This window comes from Caretta caretta, chromosome 1 (genome assembly GCF_965140235.1).
Source record: "Caretta caretta isolate rCarCar2 chromosome 1, rCarCar1.hap1, whole genome shotgun sequence".
Taxonomy (NCBI): Eukaryota; Metazoa; Chordata; order Testudines; family Cheloniidae; genus Caretta; species Caretta caretta.
This window is the reverse complement of record NC_134206.1, coordinates 269533391-269554332: the sequence shown is the minus strand read 5'-3', so window position 1 is coordinate 269554332 and position 20942 is coordinate 269533391. Positions and strand designations below refer to the sequence as shown.

The following is a 20942-nucleotide window of genomic DNA, read 5'->3' as shown; positions in this document are numbered from 1 at the left end:
TCTTCCACTAGAATATTCTTCAGCACTCAGTTTTAGTTTGTTTCTTTCTCTTTCAGGATCATAAAGATGAAGTAACTTGTGTAACATTTAATTGGAATGATGGCTACATTGCTTCTGGATCTATGAGTGGTGAAATTATTCTGCATAATGTTACTACCAATTTATCCAGCACTCCCTTTGGTCATGGTAGCAGTCAGGTACAGTATATGTATGGTGAAGTAGTAACTTCCTTGGGTATGGAGTTTAATCTTAGATTATTGAATATTTTACACTACAGTAAAATGGTGAAGTTTTGTTCTGTAAAATTTTAGGTTTCTAAGTCATAAATGTGAATTTAAAAATGTGTTGAGAACTCTTGTTGCTTATTAGTATTAATCAGCATAGTCTTTAGTAGGAGTAATATTTTAAGATTATGAAACTACTAACCTACCATTTCCTTTCTGGAAATTTTATAAATATATTGATGGGGATAAGAATGGAGGCTTTCAGTTCTATTCCAGTTTGGAATGAAAGGCAGTAGAATGTGAAGAGTCAAAACTGGACAAGTTTGAAGTACACTTCTACTCAATGATTGTTTCTTTGGTTTGTTTTGTTTGTTTGTAAAAAGTTGTTATGGGTATTCATATTGGCTTCAGTACCTCCAGATTAAATTTGCTCAATTTGTAAGAAATGTAGAAAAAACATCAGCCAGATGGGGCAGAATATAACTCTGTATTTTGAATTTAGCGAACATTCTGATACTCCAGTCCGAGTAGAATTTTGTTCGTTCTGCACAGCTCTTCAAAAGGAGTAAAAATAAAATGTGTTTCTATTTGTGTGTAGATAGGACTGAATACACGTAGGGTGAAGTTCATCCCTGTGGAAAGAGCCAATGCAAGGCCTATGCACCACTTAAAGGACCCAGCTGTAGACTCTCATTTCTGCAGGCTTACAGAAATTGGAAAACTGGGAGATTTCTTTCGGGAAATCCCCCTCATGTAAGTTTCTCCTGTGAAAAATTATCAGCAGAATGACTCTTCGCCACCCGCAATGTAGCCTTTGGTGTAGCGAGATTACACTGAATAAAGGTAGAGACTAACTACGGCAGTGGTTTTCAAACTGTGGGTCGCGACCCAGTACTGGGTCGCGGAATGGAAGGCACTGGGTTGTGTTGGCTCTGGTCAGCACCACCGACCAGGCCGTTAAAAGTCCCGTTGGCGGTGCTGCCCATCTAAGGCAGGTTAGTTCCCACCTTTTCTGACACTCTGCTGTGTCCCGGAAGTGGCCAGCAGCAAGTCTGGCTCCTAGGCAGGGGGCCATGGGACTCTGCGCCCTGCCCCTGCCCCGAGCACCAGCTCCACACTCCCATTGGCTGGGAGCTGGGGGGGAGGTGTCTGTACCTGCGGGTGAGAGCCACGCAGAGCTGCTTGCACGCTTCCACCTAGAAGCCGGACCTGCTCCTGGCCACTTCTGGGGCACAGCGTGGTCTGCAGTGCCAGGACAGGCAGGAAGCCCGGCTTAGCACCCCTGCTGACCCGCTGACTGGGAGTCACCTGAGGTAACCCCGTGCCCCAATCTCCTGCCCCAGCCGTGAGCCCCCTTCCAAACCTGGAGACCCTTCCTGCACCCCAAACCCCTAATCCCCGGCCTCAGGCCAGAGCCCCTGCTCACACCCTAGAGCACTCATTCCCAGCCCCACCCCGTAGCCCTCACCCCCGCACCCTAACCCTCTACCCCGGCCCTGAGTCCCTCCCAAACCCCTCATCCCTAACTCTGTTGGATCATGAGCATTAACAATTTTCTTCAATTGGGTTGCGAGAAAAAAAGTTTGAAAACCACTGGCCTGGGGGATGGACAAAATTGGCACTTCTGCCACGCTGCCCTACTCATGGCATTTGCTGATTCCCAGTGTCTCCGTAGCACCAGTGAAGTGGTGGCTCGGCTGCTTTCAGCTGTTGCAGCTGGTCTTTCACCTCCCTTTTGTGCTGGCATAGAGCTGGAAGCAGTCCTCATGTCTAACACTGAACATGCATCACTTAATGAAGATCTAATACGATTTTTCACGGGGGAAAAAGGTAGTGTTTTATAAACATTGGGGTGAAGGAAACTACATAAAATCATTTTTTTAAAAAAAGTTCAGTTTCTAGTGTTGTGGAGTCTTCAATGCATCGTTATCATCTACCATTTATATTCATGCAGAATTGTCCTTAATACTCAGTTTGCTTTTTAAAAAAGCAATTCAGCTATAGAGCTAGTAAATTTGTCATACTTGGGCTGTATAGATAGCTCATCTTGGGGATTATTTTTGGAAGTTATTTATGGACAGTGTGTAGTCATTAAGACCATAACAGTGAAAACAACAGGAAATGTGGATTTGAGAACCAGTGACAAGCAGCTGGAAAACTTTCAGCTGGGTTACACTGTTTAAAGTGGTGTTTTCAGTAGGTGCCAAATTGATAAGCCTTTATTGTAGCTGCTATTTATTCAGGTATATTTTAACTTTTCACTGAAGAGAGATCAGATTGTTTTTCCAATGCTTGAGGATGATTAGCAATAATACAGTGAATAGCCATTTTCTTGATAGAGATGAAATCAAGAGCTCTGACAACTAGACTGGAAGATGGCTAAAGATATTGTTGGTGCTACATGAAGGTACTTGCATACATATAGCTAGTACTCTTTCTCAGTAAGGGGCCTATAATATTTTCTAATGAGGTACTGTGATGGGTACTTGATTGCTGTGTTTTTGTGTCAAAATGGAATTGTTTGGGAATTATGTAACATGGTAGCTATTTAGATTTTCAGTTTATCTGCATATAGTGCATCTTTTAAAATCTTTTTGCTCCTATATACCTACTAGTTTTATTTTTGGTTTGGATTTTCATTGGAACTTGTAGAGAATTGCAGAATTATACAGTTATATTATTATTTAAACATACATATAGTGCTCTTACCGAGCTTAAAAAGACAGTGCCTACTCACATAATTAGACACTTGGACTACAAATTCTTGAAGGGTGAACTTTCCAGGGTAAACAGTGTATTGTGCCTCTTGATTCTGGCACAGGTCCTTTGGCTTAGCTAAGGAGGGGTGACCCTTATTAAGGGGAAAGAACTGCAGAGAGTTAAGCATCTTTGTTGTGAAGCTGAGGCCGGACTAACTTTATAAAAGTGACTTGTCTTTGCCTGATTCAGCAAAATGGAATGTAATCTCTTGACCAGTTAATTTCTGAAATTATATAGGCTCTATATTTAGTAGCGTAGCCCATGGTCATAATGCTTTCAGTGATATGAAAAATGTGCATTTCACCTAAGAATTGTCCTGTTAATTGTGACTGTAAATTCACATCTACGTGCATTAATAGAATTAAGTTCTTGTACTGGGTTGTATGTTCTTGCACTAAGCTGTATGTAGACCATCTACTCCTAGAGTCTTCAACTGCTGTTTTAGATTTTATTAACACTACTAGATTTTATCTGTTTGCTGTGTGAGAATGTATTGAAGTCTGTTTCAAAAGAAAACATTTGTTCAAATCTTGAATGCCTAGCAACTGGGTTAGTTTAGCTGTTTGAGCAGCTGGTGATCTCTGAAGGTATGTGATGGCTTCTATTCTTTTCATATACTGAAACGATAATCATGAGCTCCACAGCCACTAACTTTATCTACCTTATTTGTCCCCTTTCTGAGGCTGTCCATTGGGATATGGAAGAAATTAGTTTATTCACTGATATTGTGTAACTGCATAAGGCTAATAAATAAGGCTAGAATAGTTTTGGCTTTGGGGTATTTTTTCTCCCCTATTTAATTCTGTAACTATATTATTTGTATTTTTTTCCCCCCTTTGGTAAGTTTTCTTCCAAGGTTGGCTAATTACTAAGAGGTGAGGTTTTGGTTTTTAATTTGTATGCTAAACTCTTGAGTTATGGTTAGGGTGTTTTTTGTTGTGGTTTTGGCAGTGGGTTATGAGCCAACATTTTTCTAACACACACGTTTCCTGTTGGCTGCCTTGGCCAAAGAGTCCAGAGATAAAATGTGCTTGGGCTTGAATGACCCTTTCTTCGACAAAGACCCTCTGTTTCAATCAGAGCTGGGGCATAATGGTGTAGGGAAGCCTGCGCGGTGACAGCCTGTAGTGCACTGGGTTTTTTTGTGGCTCCATAGAGGACTTTATTTTCTATTTCTATCAATCTAGTGCCTTGCACTAGTAATACGTTTCTGCAAGCCCTCCATGTACAGAGCTCCCTAAAGTCAGTGGGAGTTGCATCCACCTGGATACCACAATTTACTTCATACTTCACTTTTTTTTTTTTTAGGGGTTCAGTCTTGGGGCTTGGCCCTCTTCTGTGCATCCTAACTGCAGAAATGTTTTTTCCAAAGGGGAACTGCTGGGTGCTCAGCACTCTAGAAATCATTTAGCCTCTTATTCAGAAGCATAACTGGGCACTCTGGCCCCAGTTCAGCGAGTTATTTCAACATTTGCCTAACTTGACTTATTAATAATAACCATGTGCCTAACATTAAGTGTCTTCATAGATTTCAAGGCTAGATGGAACCATTAGGACTAGTGTCACCTCTTGTATTAAAAAAAAGTCCACAGAATTTCACCAGATTATTTCTGCATGGAAGCACATAACTTTTTGTTGAGCTCAAGTATGTCATTTAGAAAGCTGTTTAAAGTCTTCAAGTGATGGAGAATCCATTACATCCTTAGCTGAACTCTAATTACCCTCACTATTAACAAATTTGTGCCTTATTTCTAGATTGAATTTGTCTATCTTCAACCTCCAGCCATTGGATCTTATGTTTTTGTCTGCTATATTAAAGAAGCTTTACTATCAGGGCTGAATGGGGCAATAGTTTTTTAAAGTCTTGGCAGTAGAACTTGCCAAGCCCTAAGGTAGATGATGGCAAGTGAAGTTCATTGTTGATAAATACAAAGTAATGCACACTGGAGAGAAAAATGAAACTATTCACATAACTTACCTGACTCTGTATTAACTGTATCAACTGCGGAAGGGGACCTGGATATCACTGTAGACAGCTCACTGAAGGACCTCAGCTGAATGTACCTCTGCACCCTCCAAAAAAAAAAAAAAAAAGCAAGATGCTAGAATGTATAAGGGATGGGATGGAGAATGTTATATAAATCAGTGGTGCAGCCTCACCTGGAATACTATGTGCAGTTTTGGGCACCCTATTTTAAAAATGAGATTGTAGAATTAGTAAGGGTTCTGTCAAGGGGTTACAAATGATCACAGGTATGGAAAAACTCTCTTTTGAAGAGAGACTGAAAAAATTGAAATTCTGTATCTTAGAAAGGAAATGAATAAGAGGGGATATGATAAAGGCATATAAAATAACAACTGGTATAGAGAGAGGTAGGTTGGGAGTATCGATTCTTCCTTGTCTCATAACACAAGAACAAGGGATGTTCAATGAAACAAATTTAAAACCATTAAAAGAGAGAACCATTTTTTTTTCACACAATATATAACTAAAATTAACGTGAAACTCATTGCCACAGAAATGTTGCAGATAAAAACTTAGCACAATTCTAAAAAGGATTGAGTGTTTTATATGGATAGCAAAAATATCAAAAGTTATAATAATTAATGATAAATGAAGAGTATTAGGGAGAGAAGATCTAATCCTTCAGAGGGTTTAGGCTAGTGGTTCTCAACCCACAGGCCATTTGCAGCCCAATCAGCACGCAGATGCAGCCCATGTGCCATCCTCAGAGCCATACAGGTTGTACATATATTGTGTGAATGCGGCCCATGTAATACAGAGAGCACTGCATATATGGCCCACAATGGTAAACAGATTGAGAACCTCTGGTTTAGGCTAATTTCAGTTATTGGAGATTAGGAGGTGAGTTTAAAAAGCGGGTCAGGTTATTCCACATCTGTCTGCTGTGGGGTGTCTTGAACCTTCCTCAGAAGAATTGGGTGCTGATCACTGTTGGAGACAGGACACCGGACTAGATGATCTGCAGCTCTGATCCAGTATGTCAATTCCTGTTTTCCGTTACACTAAATCCAATTGCCTGTATAGTTTCCAATTTATTTAAAATGAAAAACAAGCTCCAGTCTTTCTGAAGCCATGCCTGTTTTGATAAGATTCTTAAATTCTAATTGTATGTCATCGCTCCAGAGAGTCCTCACAACAGCTCTGCAGACTGTTCAATATCTGAAAGACTTTTCTTGTAATAAAGCTATAATGGAATGCCAAAACTTTAAATGTAAGGGGTTTCTAGTGTTACTTTTGTTGGCCCTTTCTCATTCTAAGATATGATGTTGAATTTAATCTTTGTCGTGTTAGGAATTATAAGTAAAGTGTTGATAGCTAGGATGCATCATATGTGGTGCAGGCTATAACACCTTAATTCAGATTGCGTCATGATTAAGACCCTGTCTTCAGTGGCTTATAACTTAGCCAGACTGTAATTGTTAGGGTGAAATTTTCCATGTTGGGTGTCTGCCACAGGCTGAATACTTTTCGAAAGTTTCAGATATAATTGTTCAGCTGTTTCAGAGAATGATTAGGGGAAAATACACTGCTTTGCCCATGCTTGAAACTAAAAATCTCCCATGCAGGGGCGTGCACCGGAATAAAAATTTGCCTGCTTTTGGAGGGGTACTTTCTGTGCCCCCCGGGCCGGAGGGGCTAGCTCTGTCCCCCACCCCAGGGCCAGAGGAGCTGGCTCTGCCCCCTTTCCCTGTGGTCCCAGGGCTGGTGGAGCTCGCTCTCTTCTGGCAGCTGGAGGAGCTGGATGTCCCTGACCTGGGGGAGTTCTGTGTTCCTGCTGATTGAGGGAGTAGAGGGGGGGTGTGCCCCTGCTTGCCCACTCTTGCACACACCCTTGCTCCTGTACTTACTACTGTCTCATTGAAAAGCTCTTGTACCTCTGTGCTTTGGAGCAGGGACCTGAACTTTGACTTGGTGGGGAGGTCACACTAGTGTCAGGGATGTGTCTCTTGCTGTTTGAAGGAAAACTTGTCCAGATTAGAGCTTCTGAAAATGAGTTCATGCTTAGAGACTTGTTGGTATCTTTGGCCAGTTTAACTGCCTAACTATGTCTGCATTGAATATGCTTGAGCCCAGGGCTGTAGGAGCTAAGCAGGACTTCCCTGTAATTGCTCCTCTTGGCTGCTGTGAGGCCAGGAGACAGGGCTGTTTATGCTTTCCCTGCTAGTGCCTAAGCAGGAAGCTGCCTAACTCAATAGCAGATGGGTAAGGAAGAGAAGGAGGGGGAAGAGTTGTACTGGGGAGGGAGGGATAGAGGGAGGGTAGAAGGATAGGAGCAGGAGAGGAGAGGGACAGGAGCAGAATGAAACAGAAGATGAGGGGAGATGAGTTGTGCAAAGGTAGAGGATAGGAGTGGGGGAAGGATGAACATGGGCAGGAGCATAGGCGTGTGGGGGCAGGAGCTGGAGAGGGAGGGATAGGAGCAGAAGGGCAGGAGGGATGGGGCAGAAGGGTCTAACCACTAGAACACCCTTCCCTACAGAACCTGCCTCACACCCCATCCCTGTCTAGTGGCAGGACAACACAGAAGATAACCCAAGCCTGTATCAAACCTATCTACCTCTTTATGTGACCCTGCTACCACTAGAGGGGCATAGAGCACCACATGAGTAGGTGTGAATTACACACTCAGATCCCAAGCTTTGTTTCCATAAGAAAGAGACACTCTCTGTGTGACTTCTACATCTGAACACAAAATGGCAACTGTCTTTACAGCAGCAAAGTGAGTTCTCTCCATTTTAAAGAGACAGTACTCAGAAAGCTGATGGACATCACATTCACCACTCCAGAGCAAAGACTTAAAATCATGCACTAACTCATCCACTTATGAGGTCACTGGGTGGTGGTGGGGGAACTTTGCATGCAAAATTAGAAGACAAACAGGATATGCCTTGGTCAACTTAATTTCCTCAGTTATCATATTTACACTAATGTATAGTGCCCACATTGTGTCCTTGGACATCAATAGTAAAAATATTCAGCCAAGTCTTCTCCCCCTAGATTACAAATGCTGTGTCACATGCTAGCTGTAACTTCCTCTTCTTCATCATGTTTTACCAAATTACGTCCACATCACTGTGGTATATTTAAAAAGTCCAACACTCTTGGTAAGGTAGCAAGTAGTAAAATTATAATATTGCTTTTCACTTGTCTAGACACAGTCTCCATAGACTAACTGATGCCTTATAGTTAACTGTATGATACAAGCATTTTTAAAAGTTTCCTTTAATTATAAGGGTAATTGGCATAAAATCAGGAAACTTTTCTCAAGAGTTGTTGCTGCTGCTTCCTTAACCCTCACTTTTTGACTGTGGTGTAAGCTGAGCAGCACAGTGGTCAGGAAGGAATTTTCACTTCACACATACTGCATTGCAATACTGACCAAATGCATTATCGGTGTGTAGTTTTTTTGTTTGTTTGTTTTTTGTTTTTTAAAGCCACCTTCCTTTGAAGCATCATGTCTAAGAAACATGATGTCAGTCTATTGACTTATGGCTTGTTAAATTAAGTCAGCTTTTGCCATCCTAATTCAGATGACTTTTTTTTTTTTTTTGGTCTGAATGATTTAGACTTGTTTAACCTCTACTTTATATGTGGATGTATTGTATGCATGTAACTTCTTAATAATTTTAAGTTAATAGTGCATTATGCATGTTTGGTTTATTTTACAGCCTATTCGACACTTGAAATATTCTTCCTTTAAGAAGTCTTTATTGGGCAGTGTGTCTGACAGTGGAACTGTGACGTTGTGGGATGTAAATAGTCAAAATCCATACCATAATTTTGAAAATGCTCACAAAGCTCCAGCCTCAGAAATCTGCTTTTCTCCTGTCAATGAGTTGCTACTTGTAACCATAGGTTTGGATAAAAGGATCATTCTCTATGACACTTCAAGTAAAAAGTAAGGATTATATAACTTATGGTAAACATTATCTATCAGTGGATTGTATGGGAATTTGACTCAATTCTTGTAACGTCAAGAAGTACATTTATCTGTGATTAGAGGTTGTTAATGTTTGTTTTAAAGTCAGACCGTATTAAGAATGATAGCTTCTCGATTGAATTCTTTAGAAAATAGTGGTTGTGCTCCTGTTAAATTCCTTTTTAGGGTATATATAATATCTTGCTAATATGTAAGTGTACAAGCTTCACTAAAGGCTTGATCCAGTGCCCACTGAAGTCAATAGGAGCCTTTCCACTGCCTTAAGTAGGTATTTGATCAGTTCCTAGAAGAATAGATATATTGTAAATCTGTAGTTGAATTACAAAAGTCTGTGTTATATAGTTTGCTGTAATTCTTCAGTGCTGTTTTGAAAGTCTAATAAAAAGAGTGACTTGACTTGAAAAGTATTTTAAATAATTAATTATAACATCTTCCTATATTTCTCCTGTCTGAAGACTACTGAGAACTCTGGTAGCTGAATCTCCTCTGACAGCAGTAGATTTTATGCCTGATGGCACTACCCTGGCTATTGGCTCTTCCCGTGGAAAAATTTACCATTATGATCTAAGAAAGCTGACATCACCGGTAAAAACAGTCAGTGCTCACAAAACCTCTGTGAAGTGTATACGCCTTCAGTACAGTAGCACTTGTTCAAAGGTAAAACATTTCCTTCTTTATCACTCAGACTTAGGTTAATAAAAGGAAACCATTAACTTGAAGTCTTCTAAAGAAATATGTATACTGAACTGTCAATGTATTACAGGTATCAACATAAAGGAGAATCAGATACGTCAACTGAGCAAGGAAATTGTATAGAAAACAAACATTAATTGTATACATTGTCCATTTAATTTTCTTCTCATTCTTAAGTACAGTTTCAGCATTGCTAGTTGTCTTGTGTAACATGAGTGAAGTTTAGTCTTAGGCCTGGTCTACACTGGGGTGCGGGGGGTTAATCTAAGTTATGCAGTTTCAGCTACGTGAATAATGTAGCTGAAGTCAACGTACTTAGATCTACTGACTGCAGTGCCTTCGCTGTGGTGAGTCGATTGCTGCCACTCCCCCGTCGACTCTGCCTGCGCCTCTTGCGGCGGTGGATTACAGGAGTCGACGGGAGAGCGCTCGGGGGAGGTCGATTTTATCACGTCTAGACACGACACGATAATTCCCCCCCCCGCGATCGATCGCTGCCAACTGATCCAGCAGATAGTATAGACATACCCTTAAACTCTTTTTGGGTGTGGCTATAGTGCTGTTCTGGGCCTCCGCTTCACCCAAGGGGGAGTCCTGTGAGACGTCAATGTCATTCTTAGGGTATGTCTACACTTGGAGTGGGATGTGTGATTTCCATCTTGCATAGACATACTCATGTTAGCTGTCACTGAGCTAGCATGCTAAAAATAGAAGTGTAGCTGGGGTAGCATGGTGAGTGGTTGCACGGGCTACCCATCTTGAGTTCAAACCCCCCTGAATCCCATGGGTACGTACTGTGACAGATTTCTGTTACCAATCTGCCTGAGGCATCAGGTGATCAGGCTGAGGCCACAGGATCGTTTGTGGGGGGATGACAAAACACACCAAGTGTCTAAGTTTTAAAGCTTTATTGATAAAATAATAAAATAACAGCTGAGAGTGCGGGGGAGGGGAGGGTCCCCACAATACTCAGAGGAAGGAAGAAAGCATTAGTGCCCTAAACCACTTTCGTACTCACACCCGCACTACCTGAGGCTGGCCAAGCCTGGGTGTAACATAAGAAGAAGAGGGGGAGGGGTGGGCGTGAGTTCTTGTCCTGTGCACGGGTCATCCAGGATCTGCTGTGATCTCCGATTTTCCTTAGCTTCCAGGAGGGTTTTAAGTCCTGGGGTTTCTTGGGGGCGTCTCCTTCAGAGACCTTTGCTCCCCATACTCTGTGTTCCAGTCCAAACCAGCCTTCCGTGGCTTCTTCATCTTTCCCAAAACACACCGGTTTCAGGGCTGTGAGACTGTTTTGTTTGTCCCTGGCTGGCCTTTGCCATCTTGCTTCTTTTCGCGGCCTCTGCAGTTCGTTCAACAACTCTCCTTTCTCACGGCTGGTTGGGGGGGTTGGACTTCCCCCCCCTTCTGTCTTGGCAGGTAGTAGCTGGCCTGGGGCTGGAGTCAGCGTCTTATCTTTGGGTTTAGCTGGAACATCAAGTTAGGTGTTTTGGGTTGTTATTTTTCCTTCTTTCCTCCCTCTTCCCAGCCTTTTGCAACCTGCAAAGGAACTTTTCAGTCCACACTCACACCTTTGACCCTCCCCAAAATGCTTTGCGATGCTTGCAGCAGCGTTAGCAACATGCAGTGCTGATCGGCCTTCCCAGGGAACCCCCTGAGGGGGGTCATGGGGGTGTGACAGTACACGGCATGCCTAGCCCACGCCACCAATCACTGCTGCCCATGCTACCATGGCTACACGACTGCTTTTAGTGCACTAGCATGATGAGAGCTAGTGCAAGTATGTCTGTGTGACCTGGGAATCGCTCCCCCAGCGTAAACATACCCTTAGACAGAGTCCCCAGGCTTCAGCATTCCAGTTTCTCACTGTGACTCTGCCCTTTTAGTTTGCTCCCTACAGACGTTTTCTCTCCAGGGAGCTTTATAATCAGAAAATGTTGACTTGTGTTGCTGCAAACCTTTACCAAACCAAGTATTGTTTATTAGTCAACAGGAACAGTGTATTAGGGAAATAAGGTAAATTAACAGAGAAGGCCTAGACTCATGAATCATAGAATCATAGAATATCAGGGTTGGAAGGGACCTCAGGAGGTCATCTAGTCCAACCCCCTGCTCAAAGCAGGACCAATCCCCAATTAAATCATCCCAGCCAGGGCTTTGTCAAGCCTGACCTTAAAAACTTCTAAGGAAGGGGATTCCGCCACCTCCCTAGGCAACGCATTCCAGTGTTTCACCACCCTCCTAGTGAAAAAGTTTTTCCTAATATCCAACCTAAACCTCCCCCACTGCAACTTGAGACCATTACTCCTTGTCCTGTCCTCTCCTATCACTGAGAATAGTCTAGAACCATCCTCTCTGGAACCACCTCTCAGGTAGTTGAAAGCAGCTATCGAATCCCCCCTCATTCTTCTCTTCTGCAGACTAAACAATCCCAGTTCCCTCAGTCTCTCCTAATAAGTCATGTGTTCCAGACCCCTAATCATTTTTGTTGCCCTTCGCTGGACTTTCTCCAATTTTTCCACATCCTTCTTGTAGTGTGGGGCCCAAAACTGGACACCATACTCCAGATGAGGCCTCACCAATGTCTAATAGAGGGGGACGATCACGTCCCTCGATCTGCTCGCTATGCCCCTACTTATACATCCCAAAATGCCATTGGCCTTCTTGGCAACAAGGGCACACTGCTGACTCATATCCAGCTTCTCGTCCACTGTCATCCCTAGGTCCTTCTCCGCAGAACTGCTGCCTAGCCATTCGGTCCCTAGTCTGTAGCTGTGCATTGGGTTCTTCCGTCCTAAGTGCAGGACCCTGCACTTATCCTTATTGAACCTCATCAGATTTCTTTTGGCCCAATCCTCCAATTTGTCTAGGTCCCTCTGTATCCTATCCCTGCCCTCCAGCGTATCAACCACTCCTCCTAGTTTAGTATCATCCGCAAATTTGCTGAGAGTGCAATCCACACCATCCTCCAGATCATTTATGAAGATAGTGAACAAAACCAGCCCCAGGACCAACCCCTGGGGCACTCCACTTGACACCGGCTGCCAACTAGACATGGAGCCATTGATCACTACCCGTTGAGCCTAATCTAAACTTGAATCTAATCTAAACTTTATTCTCTCCTTGCACGTTTTGGATAAGTTCCACACAGGCCAGATATATCTGTTCCTGGCCTGGCAGAGACAGTCAGCCTCTGCAACATTTTTCTCTTTTTACCTCGGTCCGAGACTTATCTTGAACTGCTCCTGCCACTTATCCCTGCCCTCTCTCTCTGCTGGGGTCTTTAATGGTTTTGTGTCCCTGTTGAGCCTAGTCTTAGACCTTGGGAAAATAAACCCGCTACTCTGTCTGGAGCTAGGCTGTGGGCATTTCCCTATTAAATGGCTTCTTCGTGGGTCCATTAAGGACCGTCAGTATTCTTTCTGGAGGTATTTTATCTCTGCTATTGTCCATTTCCTGTTTGTTTCCCACTAACAGCCTCCTTTGATTTAACTCCATGCAGTCAAGCACAGTAATAGCAAGCAGGTAAAATGAGGCATACACAATATTAATAGAAATAGTACAGAAATCTCCCACATTCTCCACATTTGCTTTAAGACCTCTGACTCCCTACTTGTAATCAGAAACTGAGAGGTTATATTTGTTTAGACCAATTTCTTGCAATTTAAACATTTTGTGAAACTTGTCCATATTTTGAACAGGAAAAAAGAATTTGTGTATTTTTTTTTCCTTTAAGTTGGAGCACTAATAACGTCTCAAATTTGCTGTTTCTCTTCAGTCCAGCTTTAATAAATGTTCTTCAAATAAACCACCATCCAGAAGAACAGATGTTAAAGTGAATAGCAATGTTGGAGGAATTCAGAATACTGGCATCATCAAAAGTCTTACCTCTAACCCACCAATTACAGTGTCACCCCAGCCCATGTCAACAATTGAGAGTAAAGGAGCAGATGTTGTTCAGGACAAAACAGGTAAGGAATCTGTTTTTTAGAATAGGAAATTATCTAAGTTTGTGGAAAAAAGATCTTGGAGCAATATTTCTCATGCTTTGGCCGCCTTGCAGTATGAAAGTTCACAAGTCATTATGTCACTGTGAAATATTATTTTTATATGTTTGTGTTTATAATTGGATTCAACTGCCTTGACCATGAGACTATCCTTTCTCTTCCCGCAGTTCCCTACCTCATTCACCACATGCCTTCAAACCGCTGCAACAAATCAGGAAGGTATTGACCAACAACAGCCCCATTGCTAGATAACCTTAATTCAATCCCAAACTGGGTCCGTCCTGTGCACTGAATGAGGCAGGCATCCTTTGGGGGGGAAAAAAAAAACCAGTATGAGATCATGTAATTGAAGGCTGTATCCTATAGCATACACACAAGGAAGTCAAATTAAGGCCACAGGCAACATTAATTCTAACATTTTATAAGTTTTTTAACTTCACAACCTTAATTTTCTTTTTATTGTAGGGTTTTTTATTATAATATTTAGCTTAGTACTGGAAGTGCCCGTTTTGCCCATTTACATTGTTAGTGATACAGGCAGTGTCAAACCCCAAAACAAAAGAATGTAAAAGTTTTCTAGCCTACTTAGGGCTTGTCTAGACTAACAGTTAGTCCATGGCAAGCTGGGTTGTAAATCTACCTCTCACTGTCTATGTAGACCCTGCTGCTGCTCACTAGAAGTTCCCTAGTGTGCTTTGATGTACATCACTTTGAAACAAGAATAGATCAAAGCAAGCTAGGGAATTTTTAGTGCACAGCAGCAGGATCCCTGTGGACAATTAGTGAGAGGTAGATTTACACCACAGCTTGTTGCGCACCAACAGCTAGTCTAGACAAACCTGCAGTATAATAGGTATGGTGCTATGTTTTTCCATAAAATTGGGAGCAGCCACAATTTAATCACCATTATGTCAACCCTAAAACTGCACGTTCTTATCATAGAATAGCTATATATGAGCTGAAGGAACTGAGAAGGTCACTGGGTCCATGTGACATTACCCAGGATACAATCTGGACAGTTGAACAGCTGTGTCCCTTTAATTCTCTAGCCAGAGGTGTCTTTTACACTGTTTTGCTGTCAGAACATCCACTCCTGCCCTGTTCACACAGCTTTTAGCATGCAAATTCACTCCCAGCTAAATACATGACCACTCTGACCAGTCACTCATGAATTACATACAGTGCAACACCCACAAATTCTTAGTTCTAGCTTTGTCACCCCAGAATTATGCGTCTTGTATTGTCCAGGACACTACTAAACAATGCAAGCTCATAAAAAGTCTGTCATTTCATCAAAGGAAAATGCTGTATGCACTAGTTTTATCCCAAATGGAGTTTCCCACAGACTTTAATCCAACACACTGGTTAAGATAAAAACATAATAAAATCTATCTTTATTAACTTCAAAAATGTATAAGTGATTGCAAGTGATGATGCATGAAAGTCAGGAGTGGTTACAAAATAAGAGTAATACACAAGCTAAGTGAACTTAAAATACAAAAAAAAAATTTGTTTCACCATGTGCTGCTATACATTGCACAGGCTGGGTCTCCTTTCAGCCTGAGACCATTCCCCCTTATCTGAGTTCTTTGAGAGTTGTTGATGTCAAGACAGAAAGATGGGAGGAGGAGAGGTGAATCAAGTGTTTTCCTTCCTCTTTAGAATTCAGTTTCTTCAGCTAGAAACATCCTTGCTGAGTCATGGTGACATGCAATCCTCTGTGGATGTGAGGTTGAAATTGTCCCTGGGGTGAAATGTAAATTTCTTGTTTACACCTTCCCCCTGCTGGAGGATGGCTGCTTAAGTAGGTGATTGCCCTTTAGCACCTGTCTGGGGTGATAGTGTGTCTTTAGTCTCTGAAACTGATTTGTGGGTGTTACCCCAAATTACAGTTTATTTCAGTAACTAGCATACAGTAGAATCTTATAACTTTGCATATAATGTCGCTACACACATTTTAACATGATAATGATATTCAGCAGATTATGACTTTTCAAATGATGCCTCACAAGGCATACTTTGTGCAAAATTTATCATAGTCTTGTAAAAGTGGTGACCATAATAGTAGACTGTCACAGTCCACTTTATATAATTAATCTTGTTGAGTTTAACTGTGGTAGAGTGATAAAAAGATTACCTGTAGACTGTTTAGGTTCTGCATGAAATTATAAAATGTAAGAACGGCCATACTGGGTCAGACTAATGGTCCATCTCACCTAGTGTCCTGTTTTCCAACAGTGGGTTGTGCCAGATGCTTTAGAGGGAATGAACAGAACAGGGAAATTATCAAACGATCCAATCCCTGTTGTCCAGTCCCAGCTTCTGGCAGTGAGCAGTTTAGGGACACCCAGAGCATAGAGTTGTCCCTGACCATCTTGGCAAATAGCTATTGATGGACTTATCCTCCATTAGCTTATCTAATTCTTTTTTGAACACAGTTATGCTTTTGGCCTTCACAACATCCCCTGGCAACGAGTTCCATGGGTTGACTGTGTGGTTTTTTGTGAAGAAGTACTTCCTTATGTATGTTTTTTAAACTCACTGCCTATTAATTTCATTGGGTGACTCCTAGTTCTTGTGTTATGTGAAGGAGTAAAATAACATTTCCTTATTCACTTTCTCCACACCATTCATGATTTTATAGACCTTTATCATATCTATCTGTCCCGTGTCCGTCCATCCGTCCCCGTTAGCCATCTCTTTTCTAAGTCTCACTTAGAGGGCTCCCTAGAAAGGCATTCCTCTGAGCTTTTTATTGTTAGCAGGGTCTTGTTCTAGGTGCAGTTTTTGCCCAAGAGGCTTAAAACGTGGAATGCTTTGCGAGCTAGTTTTTTGTATCCCCCTGACTCTGCTTTCCAGCTCTCACTAGAAAGATAGCTGGGGAATATAGGATGAGAGTTAGGTTAGTTAAATCTCCCAGGGACTTGTGGAGATCTTTGCCTTTTACTCAAGAATCAAATTATATATGCCCGATGCTAACAAAACAAAAGAAGAAAATTATGGTGCAGCATATTTTGTGATATTTGTTTTAAAGGCATGCTCCATTTTTTTTATTTGACTTTACTTTTGCATGACTAGTGTTAGACTTGGAACTGCCTGTCTTGCTTTTCATGCCACAGTATTTGTAGTGAAGAGGAAGGCTAAATTGGTTTTCTCATTCCTCTGGAGTTTATGCATCACACCTGTACTTTGGGTGAGAGAAGTACTTACAGTTAGCCCTTAAAGATGCAGGAAGTTCTTTACATTTTTTTTCTTTTAAAATAAAGCTCACCACAAAAGCAGTTAATGCATGTGCCCTTGTTGCGTTATTTTTTAACATTGTATATTGCTTTGGCGGAGAAGATGATGCTAATTAGCAGCTGTTTTGCAGGATTTCTGACCCTTACTCTTCAAGGAAGTAAATGTCATTGCTCTGTAAGGTATAACTTACTGGAATTTAACTTGAGCAAATTCAGTTCTGAAAAAATATTCTCAAGTCTATTGAGCAAGTCTTCGAAAGGTTTCAAGACTCAGAAAAAAATGTTGAATGGTTTTTTTATGCAGCTAAACTTTCCCTCTTTTTAAATAAAGAGAAGTATGTTTAACAACATTTATTAAACAATAAGCCACTGTAGTCTTTAGGGACACTGATTAATTAACCCCCTTGGGTATGCAGTGCAGTATGAGGTGAAGTAGAATGCTTCCTGTGTACCCAAGAAGTATCACTAATCAACATTACTGCACTGTCTGGAGAGTGGGTTTTGTTTTTGTTTTTTTTCCAGTTCCAACATGCACTTATTAAAAGCATTCATCATTCCTATTTAAATATTTTACTGAGTCCTAGCACACAAACAAGACCAATTAAAAAAAAAAAAGTTTTAAAGAGTGCATGCTTGAAATTGGCACCTGGGTAATGCTATAAAATAGCATACTTTCTTGTATATGAGCCAAAACCAGGTGCTTAAGTTTTATGGAGACTCCTTTGGGTGTTAGTGAGAGCAAAACCTATTAGGTGAAATAGTACACATTTATCGCAATATTACATGTAGGATAGAGTGGAAAGGAATCTAAGCTCAGAGAGAACACTATATGCCAAAATATATCAAACTGAAATTCAGAATGTGATCCAAATTACAAGTTTATGGATCTTATTATGCAAACACACATGGGTATGAGTAACTTACCTTTCATACACATGCATAGTTACACTGAATTTAGTTGGACTGCTTGCATGATTGAAGTTACTTGTGTGTAAATGTTTGCAGGACGGGGCCCTATGAATGGATTTCACCCTGATTTGTTGTTAATTTACTCATAGATTCATAGGCATATGCATTGTTGTAGCCATGTTGGTCCCAGGATATTTAAGGTAGCTAACCCACATTGTGTCTCTATTTCAACTGTGACATTCAGACCTGAAGAAGAGCTCTATGTAAGTTCAAAAGCTTATCTCTAACCAAGAGAAGTTGGTCTTATAAAAGATACTACATAATTCACCTTGTCTCATAGATTCATAGACTTTAAGGCCAGAAGGGACCATCATGATCATGTAGTCTGAGCTCCTGCACATGGCAGGTCACAGAGCCTCACACACCCACTTAACCTCTGGCTGAGTTACTAAGTCTTCAAATCGTGATTTAAAGACCTTAAGTTACAGAGCGTCCAACATTTAGTCCAGTTCAAACCAGTAAGTAACCTGTACCCTATATTGCAGAGGGGCGCAAAAACCCCACAGCATCTCTGCCAATCTGACCTGAGGGGAAATTCCTTCCCAATCCTAAACAGTTAGTGATCCTAAATCCTGGCGATCAGTTAGACCCTGAGCATCTTGGTGAGATCCACCAGCCAGACACCTGGAAAAGAATTCTCTGTAGTAACTTAGAGCCCTTCCCATCTAGTAACCAGTCTCTGGCCATTGGAAATATTTGCTACTAGCAGTCGCAGATGGGTCACATGCCATTGTAGACAGTCTCATCATACCATCCCCTCCATAAGCTTATCAAGGTCAATCTTGAAACCAGTTAGATTTTTTTTTTGCCCACACTGCGCCACTTGAAACACTGTTCCAGAACCTCATTCCCCTGATGGTTAGAAACAGTCATCTAATTTCAAGCCTAAACTTGTTGATGGCCAATTTATATCGGTTTGTTCTTGTGCTAATCGGTTTGCTCTTGTGCTTAATTTAAATAACTCCTCTGCCACCTTCATATTTGTTCCTCTGATCTATTTATAGAGAGCAATCCTATTTCTCCTCAGCCTTCATTTGGTTAGGCTAAACAACCCAAGCTCCTTGAGTCTCCTCTCATAAGGTAGGTTCTCCATTCCTCTGATCATCCTAGTAGTCCTTCTCTGCATTTGTTTTAGTTTGAATTCATCTTTCTTAAACACAGGAGACCAGAATTGCACTCAGTATTCCAGATGAGGTCTCATCAGTGCTTTGTATAATAGTAATAACACTTCCCAGAGTCTACTGAAAATATCTCACCTGATGCATCCTATGGTTACGTTGGCCTTTATCATAGCTGCATCACATTGACGACTCATAGTCACCCTGTGGTCAATACACCTGTATCTTTCTCTTCCTCTGTCGCTTCTAACTGATACATCCCCAGCTTATAGCAGAAATTCTTGTTGTTAGTCTCTAAGTGCAAGGTCATGACTATTAAATATCATCCCATTTCTGTTACTCCAGTTTTCAAGGTCCTCCAAATCTTCTTGTATGATATTCCGGTCCTCCTCCATATTGGCAATACCTCCCAACTTTGTGTCATCCACAAATTTTATTAGCACATTTCCACGTTTTGTGCCGAGGTCACTAATGAAAATGTTAAATAAGACTGGTCCCAAAATTGATCTTTGTACTCCACTAGTAACTGCCCTGCAGCCTGACAGTTCATCTTTCAGTATGACCGGCTATAGTCTCCTCTTTAACCAGTTCCTTATCCACCTTTTAAAGGCATCTTTTAAAAAGTGGAAGTCAAAGCCTAGTGAGGTAAATAGAAAGGTAAAGGTAAATAAACACTGCCAAATTTAAATGTAAAAATGTAATAAGAAAAGCCAAAAAGGAGTTTGAAGAACAGCTAGCCAAAAACTCAAAAGGTAATAACAAAATGTTTTTAAGTACATCAGAAGCAGGAAGCCTGCTAAACAACCAGTGGGGCCACTGGATGATCGACATACAAAAGGAGCACTTAAAGACGATAAAGTCATTGCAGAGAAACTAAATTAATTCTTTGCTTCGGTCTTCATGGCTGAGGATGTTAGGGATATTCCCAAATCTGAGCTGTCTTTTGTAAGTGACAAATCTGAGGAATTGTCACAGATTGAAGTGTCACTAGAGGAGGTTTTGGAATTAATTGAGAAATTTAACAGTAACAAGTCACTGGGACCAGATGACATTCACCCAAAAGTTCTGAAAGAACTCAAATGTGAAATTGCGGAACTATTAGCTATGGTTTGTAACCTGTCCTTTTTAAATCAGCTTCTGTACCCAGTGACTGGAAGATAGCTAATGTAATGCCAATATTTAAAAAGGGCTCTAGAGGTAATCCTGGCAATTACAGACCGGTAAGTCTAATGTCAGTACCGGGCAAATTAATTGAAACCATAGTAAAGAATAAAATAAAATTGTTGCGCAAAAGTCAACATGGTTTCTGTAAAGGGAAATCATGTCTTCCTAATCTATTAGAGTTCTTTGAAGCGGTCAACAAACATGTAGACAAGGGGGATCCAGTGGACACAGTGTACTTAGATTTCCAGAAAGCCTTTGACAAGGTCCCTCACCAAAGGCTCTTACGTAAATTAAATTGTCATGGGATAAGAGGGAAGATCCTTTCATGGACTGAGAACTGGTTAAAAAACAGCGAACAAAGGGTGGGAATAAATGGTAAATTTTACGAATGGAGAGGGGTAACTAGTAGTGTTCCTCAAGGGTCAGTCCTAGGATCAATCCTATTCAACTTATTCATAAATGATCTGGAGAATGGGGTAAATGGTGAGGTGGCAAAGTTTGCAGAGGATACTAAACTGCTCAAGATAGTTAAGACCAAAGCAGACTGTGAAGAAGTTCAAAAAGATCTCACAAAACTAAGTGATTGGGCAACAAAATGGCAAATGAAATTTAATGTGGATTAATGTAAAGTAATGCACATTGGAAAAAATAATCCCAACTATACAGACAATATGATGGGGGCTAATTTAGCTACAACTAATCAGGAGAAAGATCTTGGAGTCATTGTGGATAGTTCTCTGAAGACATCCACGCAGTGTGCAGTGGCAGTCAAAAAAGCAAACTGGATGTTAGGAATCATTAA

At 41.2% G+C, this 20942-nt stretch overlaps 1 protein-coding gene across 3 annotated transcripts in view; it reads left to right on the top strand.

Moving 5' to 3' along the window:
* Window positions 1-20942, top strand: part of NEDD1 (NEDD1 gamma-tubulin ring complex targeting factor) — a 59640-nt gene that overhangs the window by 9208 nt on the left and 29490 nt on the right. For all 3 annotated transcript variants that reach the window (XM_048835509.2, XM_075124271.1, XM_075124270.1), the window contains exons 5-8: window positions 57-197; window positions 8679-8908; window positions 9406-9607; window positions 13422-13614. In XM_048835509.2, coding sequence (XP_048691466.1) covers window positions 57-197; window positions 8679-8908; window positions 9406-9607; window positions 13422-13614 — 766 coding nt within the window. The remainder of the gene's footprint in view (window positions 1-56; window positions 198-8678; window positions 8909-9405; window positions 9608-13421; window positions 13615-20942) is intronic.